The sequence below is a fragment of the Danio rerio genome, chromosome 24 (assembly GCF_052040795.2).
Source record: "Danio rerio strain M-AB ecotype USA chromosome 24, GRCz13ab, whole genome shotgun sequence".
Lineage (NCBI taxonomy): Eukaryota > Metazoa > Chordata > Actinopteri > Cypriniformes > Danionidae > Danio > Danio rerio.
Genome location: NC_141044.1, coordinates 38,108,638 through 38,125,269, shown reverse-complemented (window position 1 = coordinate 38,125,269; position 16,632 = coordinate 38,108,638). Strand labels below are relative to the sequence as shown.

At 35.6% G+C, this 16,632-nt stretch overlaps 1 protein-coding gene across 11 annotated transcripts in view; it reads right to left on the bottom strand.

The window, feature by feature from the left end:
* Positions 1-645: 645 nt before the first annotated feature.
* pcmtd1 (protein-L-isoaspartate (D-aspartate) O-methyltransferase domain containing 1) overlaps positions 646-16,632 on the bottom strand; it is a 46,057-nt gene continuing 30,070 nt past the window's right edge. For 10 of the 11 annotated variants that reach the window (XM_087308177.1, XM_087308175.1, XM_087308171.1 and 7 more), the window contains 3 exons: positions 4,190-4,361; positions 3,749-3,872; positions 648-1,863 (listed from right to left, as the gene is read on the bottom strand). In XM_087308177.1, the coding sequence (XP_087164303.1) occupies positions 1,490-1,863; positions 3,749-3,872; positions 4,190-4,361 (670 nt within the window). In that variant the 3' untranslated portion in view covers positions 648-1,489. 11 annotated transcript variants of the gene reach the window in all.

The following is a 16,632-nucleotide window of genomic DNA, read 5'->3' as shown; positions in this document are numbered from 1 at the left end:
GGGCACGTTCATGAGACATTTGGCACGCATTTTTGTCCTCGGTCTACCAAAAAACATAAAAATAGCAACATTTACTTTATTTTCTGAGGTAAATCTACTTGTTATGTTCATCGAAAAAGCAAGCTATCTCATTCAGTGAGCTATCTATGGACACATGTCCTGTCCAATCATTTTACCACATCTTTTTTGACCAAAGTAAGGCATTCAAGTGAAATAAACATTATGAGCCAGGTAAATGACGGAAATCGAGCCTTTTTTCTCATAGGTAGATCTATAAATGCTAAAGGTTATACAGAGACTATATGAACAACAGTAGGATTATAAATAAAGGGATAGTTCACCAAAAACTGAACTTTTTTTCCCTGTTGAACACAAAAGAAGATATTTTGAAGAATGCTGGAAACCTGTAACCATTAGCTTCTGTAATGTTTATTTTTCCTTCTATGCAAGTCAATGGTTACAGGTTTTCAGCTTTCTTTAAATTATATTAGTTTGTGTTTAACAGAAGAAAGAAACTCATAAAAGGTTTGGGACTGCTTGAGGGAGAGTAAATAATAAATTTAGATTTTTGGGTGAACAATCCTTTTAACGTAACATAGATGATTGTCTTAATTAATTTGTAAAATGTGACAGAAATGATTAGTGAATTTGATTAGATTCCATTTAATGTTACAAAATCATTTACAATCAATCGAATAACTGAAATGAAGCCAAAGATTTCATATGCTGACAATATATTGCAAACAAGTTGTTACGACAGCGTGAAATCACCGATTACAAACCGACACAAACAGTGACGTCTCCTACATCTCAATGATCACAAGCAGAAAGTGGAGCGTTGGGTTTCCAGGTCGACTTGCTGATGAAAGAAACCAAGAAAAAAAAAAGTACATCATCGATTAAGAGACAGCTCAATATCAGTACTTACAAATGTGCCTAGAATGTAAAAAAAAAAATGCAGAAAACAGGCCAAAACAATCATCTCTAGATGGAAATTCACTAAAACGGTCCAAAGAGATACTCAAAGCATTAGCATTAACAGCTAAATAAACCCAAAGGGAGTCAAAGAAGGCATACATCAGTCCCAAAATAATGACTCGAGTGTTTCATTCTTCCTACACCTTAAAAAAAAAGAAAGAAAACTGTCATTATTGGACTCGTCAAACAGGCTGGTCTTACAACAATACAAGCCAGTGAAAAAATAGCTTCCATCACATTAAAGCGAACTCTTCAGAATACAAACAAGCTTCTAAAGCCCCCCCGAGGTCCTCAGCAGTGGAAAAAAAAATCATCACATTAAAAAATGTGAATATTACAACGTAGAACAAACACAGCAAGCACAATCAAGTCTCTTCTGGGAAAAAAGAAACACGAAATAATAAAAATGCAGCCCAAACCCCAGTTTTAAATGTTTAAATTATGCTACATTATCAAAAAAAACAAAGAAAAGAGTGAAAGTGAGGGTCAGAAGTAGTCTGGAGAAGAGACTTTATTTCTTGCGGTAGTACAGCAGGTAGGCTTTGAGCGACTCGGGCAGCGGCAGACTCAAGATTTTGTCTCTCAGATGGTTGACCTGCGGCTCTTCGGGTTTGATGGGCTCAATGTCTTTCTCCTGCTCCTCGTCTTTGCTCTCTTCCTCGATGCACTCGTCCTCTTCGCTGTCGAGGGGCTGCGGGATCAGCTGGTTGCCCACGAACACATATGTGTTGATGCGGCGGCGGCGACGACAGCGTCTGCGCTTGCGCTTCTGAGAAGCTCGTGGAGTGTTGGTGCGGTTTGGGTTCTCCTCGTTGATCAGGCTGCTCAGCGTCCGGCGGATGTAGATTCGGGACAGGTCTTGAAGACTTCGCACGCTCAGAGCCGCTGGAAGACACAGCAGAAAGCAGAAGTTTTCAGTATTTTGTATTGAAGGATTCGGATTTCTGCTTTCCAATCTGTCTCATCATGGACCGACGTTTATCCTTTTCTCATCATCTTGTTTCTCATAATTTTTTTATTAAATATAATTGATTATTTGATTGAGTATTTAACTTTGAATTGATTTTAATTAATGAATAAGTTAACACATTGCTTAATATAAGAATGTTCAGTGCATTTGCCTGTCTCTTTATAACTATCAGAAGCCACCAAACTAGGTCAGAGGTCACGGAGACCTTGAGCTGAACTGATGGCTGAGGACTGGAATCAACTGTTGTTTTTGTTATTTCTAGTAGTTATTACTATCTAAAATGTCTAAAGTGATTTTGCTATTTTTTACGGTTAAATCTTTTAAAGGGATTCTACTTTTATTCAAGATAGACTTTGTATAGTAGGAATATAACTGCCTAAATGTAGATTATACTGGTTTGTAACCAGTTTTAATAAAGACGGCTGACAGTACACTCAGCCTTGGATAAGCAAGAGATTATACTTTATGTGTGTGTGTTCTATTTTGATTGTTGATCCGTTTCACAGGTCTGGAGTCAGCTCTAATCAGTCTAAGGGATGTTTGACGTTTATGCTTAAGATATTGTTCAGATTATACGCACGAACCCCACGTGGAAATTTACAAGTCTATCTGTGTTTTAATCAATCAGGTTAGAACACCTATATGTATGACGCAGTTAATGACGGTATGTGAGAGTATAATTGTTATTGATTGGTGACTGTAAGTCAAAGGCCTAGGAACTCATTGCGAGTGTTGAAGCTGGCTTCTGCGGATGAAACTGCAAACTATCTTCAGTAAACTCCAGCTCTTCTTCATCTACCAGTCTGGTCATTCTTTGGGTCAAACAGTTAACTATCCCTACAGTTTCATGTTTTTATTTGTTTATTAATCCTTTTAATCCACTTGAAAGTGAATATTTGGTAGCACTTTATAATAACTACACACTATGAACCATTTATTAAAAGGCACCTATGGTATATATATATACATATATAAAATAAATAAATATATATATATATATATATATATATATATATATATATATATATATATATATATATAAATATATATATATATATAAATATATATAAATATATATAAATATATATATATAAATATATATATATATATATATATATATATATATATATATATATATATATATATATATATATATAAATACAGTTAAAGTCAGAATTATTAGCACCCAGAATTATTAGCCCATTTATTAGTTTATTAGCCAATTATTAGTTTAACAGAGAGAAAATAAAATTCCAGCACATTTCTAAACCTAATAGTTTTAATAACTCATTTCTAATAACTGATTTATTTTATCTTTTCCATGATGACAGTAAATAATATTTGACTAGATATTTTTCAAGACACTTCTATACAGCTTAAAGTGACATTTAAAGGCTTAACTGGGGTAATTATGTTAACTAAGTGGGTTTGGGTAATTAGGCAAGTTATTGTATAACGATGGTTTATTCTGTAGACAATCTAAAAAATATATAGCTTAAAGAGGCTAATAATTTTGACTTCAAAATGTTTTGTAAAAATTGAAAACAGCTTTTATTCTAGCCGAAATAAAACAAATAGGACTTTCTCCAGAAGAAACAATATTATCAGACATACTGTGAAAATTTCCTTGCTCTGAAAAACAAAGGGGGGCTAATAATTATGACTTCAGCTGTATATAAAAAAAAATTTGACTTAACTGCTTACTAGTAGAGATTTCAGATTATTTAACAAAATAATCTAGAGACAAACATCCTTTAAACACGTTTATTAAGGGTTTGAGTAGAGATTTATCAGACTCACGGAGCACCACGGCTTCAGACTTGTTGCTGTCTGTCCTGTTCTGCTGAACCAGAGGAGCAAACGACACGGCCAGAATATTCTTACTCTCCCATGAGCTCTGACCTGTCCTGATGATCTGAGTGAGCTGGACAACACAAACAGACACGCTAATAAACCTCACACAAACTATCAGCAAGATCATCAAACCACAGATACATTTATAGATTGTTAAGAAAGAGAGTTTTGGGTTTATTGCCATATCAGTCATGGCATAAACAGATCAAATGTATAAATATTCCATAATTATCCCTTTTCTTTAATATAAAAAAGCTTCAACCATCCACAAAAAATGAATTGGTCAAAGATTTAATTGACACAAACACAGAGTTTGGGATTTATATTTTGTAGTTTTATACTCTTATTTGAAAGTTTTTTGCTGTGTGTAAGAGGCGGATGTTTTACCTGATCCTCTATTGGCATGACCAGAATCCCGCCGACTTTGAGCAGGATCTTCATGTAGTTCTCGTGGTCCTTCTGAACTCCAGCGCCGCAGTAAATGCGGTCGTACTGATGACTGTCTGAGGAAATCTCCAGGCAGTTGCCCACCACGAAGTGTGGCTCGCAGAACTCAAACCTGAAAGCACACGTAGAAGATTAAACTCCTGAATGTCTGCAGCACAATTGCTACGTTTTATAGTGCTCGTTTTTCACAAAACCTTCTGATAGGGCTGCACGATGTTAGAGAAATCTGATATTGCGATATTTTATTTTTCTGCAATAGATATTGCGATATAAATACAGTTTCAGAAGATGGTTTAAAGGGCTATGACACCCCCCACTTTCGGTTAAAGTCTACTTCAGAATTTTTTCAAAAGATGCAATATTAATGGGCGTGGAGCTCCGCGAGCATAGGGCAGAAGTGGGCGTGGCCACAAACTGAGACACAAACCGTAAGAAGAAGCATGAGTTTATACTTCACAAAGTTAAAATGCAAAGAAATAAACAGTAATTTAATGCCCTGCTACATTTGTTATTCGTAATTTCATGTACACATAACCACAATTTATATCATTATAAAGATAAGTGTTCATGTAAACACTATAAATGAGGATTCTTTCTCGATCCCCGTGTCTAAATTATAGATCTTGAATGCAGACTCAGTGCAGCAGGTCTCCTGACCTGTCTATTTTAACCATTAGCTCTGCTGGTAATTTAGAGGATTTAGGCAAACACAGCAGCACGGCGATGTGTCTGAATGTGAACGAACTCCTGATAAAAGTCAACGTCCTCCATTCTTCAATTCTCGTGCTGCTCTCCCGACAAAAATGCTTGCAGCACACACACAGCTTTGCTGTATGATAAGCCCTGACAGGATCGTGGGGAAAAAACATGCAACAAACACCGTGGATCATGGAAACAAACACATACGAGCCTTCATGAACGGCTACGTGCCGTTGGTCTGTGTCTCACAGCTTGCTTGAAACTGGCAGGTCTGCCTTCGGAAAGCACGTGCTCTCATGAATAATTAAGCAGCCGGCTCTTCTCATAGGATAAGAAAACTCCGCTATGAATAATAATGAGAAACCGACGCGTCATCATTGCACTTGCAGTACTGCGCAACGTCGCCGATTTTGATCCCGCCCCAAAAATCATTTTAAACCCGGAAGCTGAAGTTAGCTGACAAAAGCTCAGTTTTCCCCACAATTAAAGCAGACAGGTGCTAACATTGTCTTAACTAATGCTCAACACACACACATCTGTTAATATTAAAAAAAAGTTCTCCAGGGTGTCCTGAACCTTTAAATAGCACTATTTGGCAGTTTTCTGGAGAGTAACAGTGTTCATGTACAGAAGTTAAATAATCACAATGCATATTATGCTTTTCTTACTTTACTTTTGCATGTTTCTAGTCGACACATCTTAACTTCAGAAGAAATACGTTAAAATTAAGAGGTTTTCCTTAAAACAAGCTAAAATATCTGCCAATGGAGTGAGTAAAATAATCGTGTTTTTGCCTTGAAATGTAGATATTAGGACTAGAAACAAGACAAAAAAAATGTAAATAAGAAAAACATTTTTGAATAAATCAATAAATACAGCTAATCTTTGTTACACATCCAAACCAAGCGGCAACCTGCCGCTCTCCCTCGGGAAGACAATACGAAGTAACTGAAGCTGCAATTCATCGAAGTTCTGCTAGTCCTGGCTCGATATGGAGCCCACTGTTAGAATGGCCAATTTTAAAGCAGAAAAAAGGTGTTTACATCCTGGTACAAAGAACAATTTTGGTTCGTATAGCTAATATCACCCTTCATGACAACTGTGAGGGGGTGAATTTTTTATAACTCATTCGTTTCATTTATATTAGGTTATATTAAGTCTGCATAATTAAGGGCGTGGCCAATTGAGCTGACTCCGGCAGATTAGCTGCTGAACTCAGGCAAATACATCGTATTTTTGTGTTGTTTATGTGGCTTTACACAGTCAGTTGCCTTTTGAAATTATTTCTTATAATTATCAGATGATATGGCATGCTATGTGCACTTAATTGTGCTCACAAACCATTCACGTGGCCTCCGTTTCCCAGGTGAGTGAAATTATATACTTATATATCATATCTAAAAATGCATTTGTTTTATTTAAGATCATTTATATTTAGAGCTGTAATGCACTCCAGAATCTGTCAGATTGATTAGCTGTAGGCTCTAGAACAGTCATCTGAAGCGTTGTCATACAGTGTTATGCTAGATTTCATCAATATTCTTGCATTTAATAACACAGACTATATCTGAAGTGTTTGGAAGTCATTTGCGTTTTCCCCCTGTTGAAAAACGTCATAAGAACAATGCTTAGTGGCTCAATGTATTACAACAGTGTTTTTAAAAGTCTAAACACTTTATTGACAGTGTACAACCAAGCACATGTGTACAGAACCCAAACGAGTCACAGGTAATAAAGTATTAAGCGTTTCTCCCATAGGAAAGCCTGTCTAAGCAAAATGCTGCAGGTGTCTGTAGGCTCACGCTCCACCTCAAGAGGTCTTAGTGAAGCCATTAGGGGGCGCCCAACCTGTGGTCTGTGTGGGTCCTAATGCCCCAGTATAGTGACGGGGACTCTACACTGCTCAGTGAGCGCCGTCTTTCAGATAAGACGTTAAACCGAGGTCCTGACTCAGTGTTGTCATTAAAATCCCAGGATGTCCTCCGAAAAAGAGTAGGGGTTCAACCCTGGCATCCTGGCCAAATCTGCCCACTGGCCCCTGTCCACCATGGCCACCTAACCCTCCCTATATCATAATTGGCTTCATCACTCTGTCTCCTCTCCACCAATCAGCTGTTGTGTGGTCTGGCCCAAAATGGCTTCCGCCGCGTCATCCAGGTGGATGCTGCGCACTGGTGGTGGATGATAAGACCCTCCCAATGTGTAAAGTGCTTTGAGTGTCTAGAAAAGCACTAAATGTAAGGAATTATTATTATTATTATTATTATTATTATTATTATAGGGTAATTAGGCAAATTACTGTATAACAGTGGTTTGTTCTGTAGACAATACATAAAAAAATTGCTTAAAATGGCTAATAATTTTAACCTTTAAATGATTTAAAAATATATAAAACTGCTTTTATTCTAGTGAAATAAAACAAATAAGACTTTCTCCACAAGAAAAAATATTATCAGACATACTGTGAAAATGTCCTTGCTCTGTTAAACACCATTTGGGAAATATTTGAAAAAGAAAATAATAATAAGCGTGACTTTAACTGTATACGAGTTGTTTCTTCAAAGAGTTATGTATCAGTCTTTTTACTGTGCTTTCCAAAGATTCCCACGTACAGTAAACAGTTCAAATCAGTCTGTTGACATGCGTCATCCAGTGGTATAAACAGATGATTCATGTGAATGGGTTGTTTGACCTCATATTGCTCCTGCTGTGATGCATTCATTATGAATTCATGCTGCTGTTTATGCATCATTTGTTGTTTGCTTGTTTGGATTTAATTTTATACATTTATGCATGTACATTTAGTTTAATTGAGTTGGGCTGCCATGGGGGGAAAAGCACTACAACAGCATGTAGGCTTTCAAAAGGTTTGGCAAACACTGGTTTAGACTGTAACAGTAAGAATTTAGGGGAAGCAATGAGGGATAAAAATAAACACAAAATCTTTTGGTCCCGTTTGCCTTCCATACAGGGTGACACGGTTGCTCAGTGGTTAAGACTGTGGCCTCAAAGCAAGAAGGTCGCTGGTTCGAGTCCCAGCTGGGCTGGTTGGTATTTCTGTGTGGAGTTTGCATGTTCTGCCCGTGTTGGCGTGGGTTTCCTCTGGGTGCTGCGGTTTCCCCCACAGTCCAAACACATGTGCTATAGGTGAAGTGGATAAACTAAATTGGCTGTAGTGTACGAGTGCGTGTGTAAATGAGTGTGTATGGGTGTTTCCCAGCAGTAGGTTGCGGCTGAAAGCACATCTGCTGCGTAAAACATATGCTGGAATAGTTGGCGGTTCATTCCACTGTAATACAGTAATTGACAAATTGTCACCTTAGAATCATAAGGTTCTATCTGACAATTTTGTCAATATTTAATTATTTACATATTCTTATTAAATCATAACATATTTACATTATGGGATGTTTTTTTTTATAAGTCGTTTACATTTTAAGACTTTTTATTTAAAAAAGAAAAACGGTTTATCTACACAGTTGAACTTTAGCTTGGCTCTATAAGGTTCTTTCTGTGAGCCAATCAGCATTTTAATGCACGCACGAGGACCAATCAGGATCAGCGTTCTTTATCGTTTCGCCGGACTGCTCCATTAACAGCGGGAAAGACCAGAAAGGCAACACATGTACGTAGTGTATGAGTGTGACTGAGTGTGTGTGGATGTTTTCCAGACATGGGTTGCGGCTGGAAAGGCATCCGCTGCGTATAAAAAAAAAAACGAGCTGGATAAGTTGGCGGTTCATTCCTCTGTGGCGACCCCGGATTAATAAAGGGACTAAGCCAAAAAAATAAAAATGATTGAATGAATAACAGCTGCATTGGATAAAATATTTAGCACAGCCTTGTATACTTCATTTGAAAAAAAAAAATCATCCTAAAACATGAAATAAATGTTATAGAAAGCTAAATTTTATAAATAAATGTTATAGAAAGCAAAATTGCTTAAGCATCAACATATTGTTACAACACTAAATTATATATATTTTTATTGTATTTCTTGAAAAGTAATGCTTAATGTCTACCACAGTGGTTCTCAAACTTATTTAACCAAGCACCATGCACCTCAGAAAAAAATGGTCTCTCCAAGTTCCACCATAATGACCAGTATTGAAAAACAGAGCAGCGTATTAGGCTTAATTAAGCAGCTACAGCTCTGTACAGTTCAAAAACGTGGCAGATTAATTCCTATTGTTATGAATGTTTATTATTGTCAGCCACTTTTAACATCATTAATAGTTTGAACATTAACTATAACATTAGAAATAAATAAAACATCAACGCATGCTTTTGAAAGTTAATTAAAAATGGCACTGTTCTTAAAGTAAACAGAAAACTGCTGTGCTTAAATGTAAAGAATTATCATATAGTAGCCTATTCATCAAAACCTGAAAATATTCCTTGGACCTCATAAATATCATCATATTCATATATAAACTCTTTTTGATAAATTTTGAAATGTATAGTACATGTTATATATGACTTATTTGTATATCTTTGATATCTAAACATTCCTTGTATTTTAAATATATGATTTATATTTACATATTTAAATTAGAAATTAGATCTGCTTACTGCGAGCTAGAGTAGGCTATGTGTGTCAGAAAAGTGATTAAACTATAGCTTTCAACATTGGGATATAAAAACATGGGATACGCCCCAAAAAACCATGACAAATATGGGGAGGAAATCAGCTTCAAATGATAGAATACATAACAAACATTAGAAAATTGAAAATAAAATAAAAGGTTTATTCTATTAAGATCAATTTACTGATCACATCTGTGTTATCGTATGCATCAAAACTGTGTTCATTATCTTACTTTAATTATTCAGCGATTCCCTCACGTACCACTAGAAGGAAGTCTGCGTACCACTAGTGGTAAACGTACCACAGTTTGAGAACCACTGATGTACCAGACAGAACTTTATAATTTCAAGCGGAAAACGACTTCAAAATTAGAAGATTCTATCTGGATTTACCATGGTTTATTTACTCCACTTTGCCAATTTAAGAGAACTTTGATCATTTACATTCAGAGTACATTTAGGGTCTCTGTCATGTTAATGTATGAAAGAGAACTGATACACACATGTCGTTTGCTATAGACCTTTTTCTTGGAACGCAAAATTACCCATTATGCTTTGCGTGTATGCGCAAGGAGAATGCGAAGAACTTCCGGTCGGCAGCTGATGCGTGTAAACAGTCACATTTGGACAGCTTTGAAACGATAGTTTTAATCCATTTTACCTGCTTTTATCCTCTTTGAACTAATACTGTTGTCCATCAGCACCATCTCCTGGACTGATCATTTAAAGAAATGCGATCTAATGTGATGGAAAACAGCTGCTGTGAGGCATTTTCCCCTCGTTGTCAGACGGCATCTTCTGCAGTTTAAATGAAGCCTCGTCATCGCTAAAGTCAACATTTTCTCTTTATTTCAAATATATAACCAGCCCAAACAAATGTAATTCACCAAAATGTTTGACACACACACGTAGCCTGTACTGTGCCACTGACACACTGATTTAATAACTGTGACAAAGTGAAAATATAGGCTAGAGTCATTTCGAAATGACAGAAAAACACAAACCGTGCTAAAAACAACAAACGAAATAAATTTTTGTGAATTGCACGACTTTCATACCTGTTAAGTTTCATGCCAGTACTCTGGTTTGCTCTCTCTCTCTCTCTCTCTGTGTGTGTGTGTGTGTGTGTGTGTGTGTGTGTGTGTGTGTGTGTGTGTGTGTGTGTGTGTGTGTGTGTGTTAAAGAGCCGCCGAGCTAACAGCTGACATGCTGTCAGCAAAAACACTATTTCTGACGGCAGACACGTGAACTAGGAGAAAGTTTTTCTCGTATTTCTGACGCGCTTGAACCACATCGACAGATTATAACGGCTTTAACAGACACATTTCTAAGTTGTGTGTCACAAAAACACTCTGTTATTTATTAAAAACGTTATTGAAACCCATTTTCGGAGCGCAAATTACCAGTTGTAAACGCTGTAAACGAAAGTTTTTAGCATTCTACCGGAAGACACTGGTCGCTATGGCGCCCTCCATGCAGCAGCCATGAAAAAGGTCTATATGGAATGCAAAAACCCAATATCTCGAAATCATTTAGAACGCAGATAGAACCTTATAATTCCAAGGTGACGAAATGTTCCTTTACCCAGAGATTTAAAAATAGAGGTTTCAAATGAGGAAAAACCCTATGGATTTAATTGGCAGGTGCCTGCAGTGAGGTAAACAGAGACTGAAGCGAGCCACATTAATGCTGCCGCAGACCTGTGGTTAACTTTGATTTAGTCAAGCCTGCCCTATTAATCTTCCATACGGATGCATTAGATAAACTCTCAGTGAATAAAATACTAGAAGTGAATGTCAGATCTCTGCGGTCTGCTGTGCGCTACACACCTGCCACACACACACAACTGCTGGGTCACACACACACACACATTTCACTTGAGGACTGGACACACACATACATTCACTGCTTGCAAACATCTGTTTTCGTCATGCATCATTATTGAGGTCAGGAGAAACAGTTGTCTTGCCGTATCAGACAAAGCCCTGATGCTGTTAAAAAGTCCATAGAAGTGGGTGTTTCGTAACAGTTGATTAATCAGTGATGTTGAGCCTCCGTCACTTCATTTGAAGTCGATGGGCTCTATTTTGACGGTCCATGCGTAGAGCGCAAAACACAGGGCGCAAACGCTTTCAGGACGTGTCAGAACGCATTTTTGCTAATTTAAGGACGGGAAAATCCGCTTTGCGTCATGGCGCATGGTCTAAAAGGGTTGAGTTTATTTTCTTAATGAGTTATAGGTGTGTTTTGAGAAAAAAACAATTAGAGTCTCATCTCCCATTCCCTTTAAGACCCAGCTGAGTCGCGCCAAAAGCGCATTCGCTATTTACAGGACGTAAAGTAAGTCTAAGTGGAAAAACTGAGCATTTCACTAGCAAACAGTAAACAGTTAACAGTTTTTTTTTTTTTTTTTTACAGAAAACTGTTAAACAGAGCATCTACTGCGTGAGAATGAGAGATAATGGATCTACTTTCACTTTCGCTCTTGGATAGGGAAACCTTTACGCACAGACATCAATTAGTCTATAAGTAATTAATTGCGTTTGTTAAGCGCAAATATTCGTTTCAAAACTATTTCTAAATTCAGTTCTAATTTCCAGCAAACGAATAAATGAACAATAATAACCAAGAGTGTTCAAAAACCTGAGTTATATCCTAAAACACATGCTGTGCCCCATATGGTCTAAAACCTGACAGGTGGGCAAATCTAAGCTTGTTTTTAATAAAACAAATATAAATATGGATATGATGAATAACACTGCTAATAATAATAACATTATACAAAAACAAATATCTACAAATTCTTAAATCCTGAAGCATTTTCTAGACAAGCAAAACATATTGTCTTGTTTTAAGAAATAATATGCCAAAATGAAGTGAGTTTTTCCTCAAATCAAGCAAAATAATCTGCCAATGGGGTAAGCAAAATAATCTTGTTTTTCGATTTGTGATAAGATTACTTTGCTTACCCCATTGGCTGATTATTTAGCTTGATTTAAGAAAAAACTTGCCTAATTTTGACACATTATTTCTTAAAACAAGACAATATGTTTTGCTTGTCTAGAAAATGCTTCTTGATTTAAGACATTTTAGATATTTGGACTAGAAACAAGACAAAAAATCTAAGTAAGAAAAGCATTTTTTGCAGTGTATATATAGTTAAAAATAGTCACCCAAGTGTATATATCTACTACTGTAAGAAAAAATCAGCATTAGGTACATACTTTAAGTATTTTCTTAGCTTGAACTGACCCAAACTAATCCTGTTTATATGAATTGAACCTGCTCCTGACCAGGTTTGAGCTACCAGAACTGTTGCTATGACAACAACTCTCGGATCAGTTTTGAAGAACGAAACGATCCTGGAATGTGTCAAATCGTCAATAACCAAATCCAGCTAACTGAGTAATCCACATACGAAGAATGGACCCCAGGTCAGAATAACAACAAACGCGAAAATGAGTGCCGTGGCTAGCAGCAGTGAGGAGATTGTAAATAAAAAAAGATGTAAGGATGTCGCCAGAGTGTTTTTTTTGGTTTCTTTTTTGTGCATCCCAGCCACAAGCTCTCCATCTGAAAGATTTTGTAGCATATGGATAATGTAGTCATTCAACTTGTTGCTATTTGTATTTGAAAAATGATGGTTAGTTCCTTTACTTAAAAGCTCAGATTTGATTATCATAACTTGTTTTTACTTAAAAGCTCAGATTTGATTATCATAACTTGTTTTGTTTACAGAGTTTGGGGTTTACTGTAGCATTATTATTGACACCTTACAGATGTTGATCTACTTCTACTTCTTACCATTTCACACACTTTGTACACATTAACAGTCATCCCCTCCCCTCCCCTCCCTCACTCCCTACCTTCCTGATGTTCTGCTGCTAATGCACAAAGACACTTTATGGATATTCATGTTTGCACTCATTTTCCATATTGTAAATACTGTGACTTATTACATTTAGTATATTTTATCTTACATCTTATATTTTTAGTATTATGTCTATTGTTTGTTTTCTCTCTTTTTTATTGCTGCTGGTCTCTGTGAGTTACCAAACAAATTTCGTTGTACAACAACAATGACAATAAAAGTTCTTTACTTACATCTTTACATCTTTACTAACATTTTATTCATCAAATTTAGGTCTCTTTAACACTTATGGTTATTTTATTATAAGACATAAGAGATGAGTTATTTTAGTTACAATTTTTGTTTTTGACTATTAAAACTATTGCCTTAGTAGTGTGGTTAAACTAAAATAAAGCGTTTAAATGAATATTAAAAATCCTAATATACAGGGCTTAACATTAACTTTTTTGATCACCAGCCACTGTGGCTAGTAGTTTTCCAACATTACTAGCCACTCGCCATTTTCACAAACCACAATTTTATTGTTGGGAAAATATTTTTTAAACACATAAGTATGACCTTGACATGCTGAAATTACTTGGTTTAGGTTGCGTTATCTCTACATGCCTCCTCATTCATTTCACTTTTTGTGTGTCGTGTATGAGCTTGCTCAATAATCATGAGCAAATGGGTCAGGGTTTCATATATTACAATTAGTTTTCATAATTTTTAAAGCCCAAAATGAAGGATTTACTAAATTTAGCTCTGACCACAACATAAATAAACAGTAAATTATTTCTTAGCCACAAATTTTAAACGTGTCAAAACAAGCCAAATAAAGCTGAATACTATACTTTTTATTTAACAAAACATATGCACAGTCATGTGTCCTGGCTAAAGGTCCCAGATCACCAGTTCACTAAAGATAAATAAGGAGTTATACTCCCATTGAAGCAATGTTTTTGTAAAACAAACAAAAAAAAAATTAATCATATTAATGCAAAAGAAAGCAGGTATAAACATACTGTGTGATAATGAAAGGATGATCACACACACACGTTTAATGATAGACCCATTAATAATCTGTTCAAAGAATGGTTAAATCGAAAGCAACTGGCGCTGCTTACAAGTCAATTCTAGAACTCTTGAAAGCAGCAAGACTGTAGGTGCATGTTTCGCCCTTTTTGTTCAGTCTATTCGAAAGAGAATCTATCGCATACAAACACAGTGATGATCCTCTCATTCAGTTTTCACCTGCTTTGCTTGCGCGAAGTTGCGAACGCAATTATTTTTGTCAGTCGTGTTGCTTCTCGATCGCCTGTGCATGCATATTGGACCATCCTTATTGTCAAACCCTGCTTATAAGAATTATTATCTGGGAAAATTATTTTCAACCAGCCAAAGTGGCTAGTGGGAGTGTCTGTCTTACCCACCACTGCCGAAATCTACCCGCATTTGGCGGGTGTTAATGTAAAGCCCTGCTAATATACCATACTGGATTGTAAACTATTATTAAATTATTGATGTCAAATGATATAAAACATAATATCGTGATAATTATTTTTGCTGAATTGCACATCCCAACAAAAATATTAAGTTAAACTTTTTATAACCTAATAAAATTAGTTGAAACCTGATCTACTTATTAAAAGAAGTTAAAGCAACAAAATGATTTGTTGATCTTGACCTTTTTGTCATTCATTGTTTTACAGCGTATATCACACTTCATACACAATGGTAATTCAAAATAAAAACAAAGATTTTAAAAAGTCTTATAAATAGCAACAAATAGTAATAATAATATGAAATGACATAATAACATATAATAATAATATAAGAAACAAAGATTATAAATGAATAAAAACAGATTAAAATGTGTTAAAACAGGCTTAGAAAGGAACAAAAAAAGAAAGAAAAAGACATAAATAGTGTGATCTGCTGGACATAGCACAGAGCTCATTCAGTAAATACTCTAAGCAAATACAAACACAGATGGACTTATGCCAATACTTAAAATCAGATTTCTCCTGGCATTGAATTCTTCTTGCATGTATATTCCATTATTTCATGTTAAAGGCAATGGAAATAACCTACTCTTTGCCATAAAGGGAAAAGCAATAAATCTAGAAATAAGAGCTGGAAAAAAAATGCTCATTTTAGAAAAAGATTTCAGACGGCACTTAGAGGTTTTTGCATTTGAACTCTTCAAATAATGACAGATTATATTTTTGTGGTGAACTTTCCCTTTAAATACATTGTTTGAATTTCCCAAGCATGTGAATAAGGCATGTGTTTGCGTTTTTAGCATAGTATGGCAGATAATGCATGGTTTCACTGTATGAAGTTTGCCAAAATGCATCGTAGCAGGGTTTAATATCTAATATTAACCCTGCTTCTGAATTATAAGTGTGAAATATTCCTTTACCCAAGGATTAAAATAAGAGACTAGAATTTCCCTTGTATTTCTAGATGTTAAATACAAGGGAAATTGCTGTTTTTTTTAATTCATGGGTAAATAAAAAGGATTCTCAGAATTTCTGAAGGACATGTGAGTGTGCTTGCCCATGCAGAACTCAACAACATAATGTTAGGCTGTTGTTAGCGCGCTGCTATTTTATTGGCAGGTGGTTTGTTCAGTGCTCTTCTCTGTTTATGCCATGGGCCTTGATGTTAACTCGTATTATATATGAAAAGCAGTGTGCTATTACTATTATGTGACAGAAAATAAACTCTGACCTACATATTGAGGATATATATATATATAGTGCTCAGCATATCTAAGTACACCGCTCACAAATCATTCATTCATTCATTTTCTTGTCGGCTTAGTCCCTTTATTAATCTGGGGTCGCCACAGCGGAATGAACCGCCAACTTATCCAGAAAGTTTTTACGCAGTGGATGCCCTTCCAGCCACAACCCATCTCTAGGAAACCCTCACAAATCTATCTTTTAAATTCATATTTTTAATAGGAAGACATACAAAATTATATTCGTGCATATGCATTAGATTAGTCAGTACTGAAGCCAAATCTGGAGCTAATCTAAAATAAATAAATAACTTATGATAACAGTTCAAAACAATAGTACAGACAAATTTATATGTTATGGACAAATATTAAATACAAATTTGAAAAAGGAGGAAAAATCAATAAATAAATAAAAATTTTTGAAATTTTGTAGGTTATAATTTATTTTTTCTCAATATTTTACTTACATTTAATTTTCTTATCTTTCCATTTCTAAAT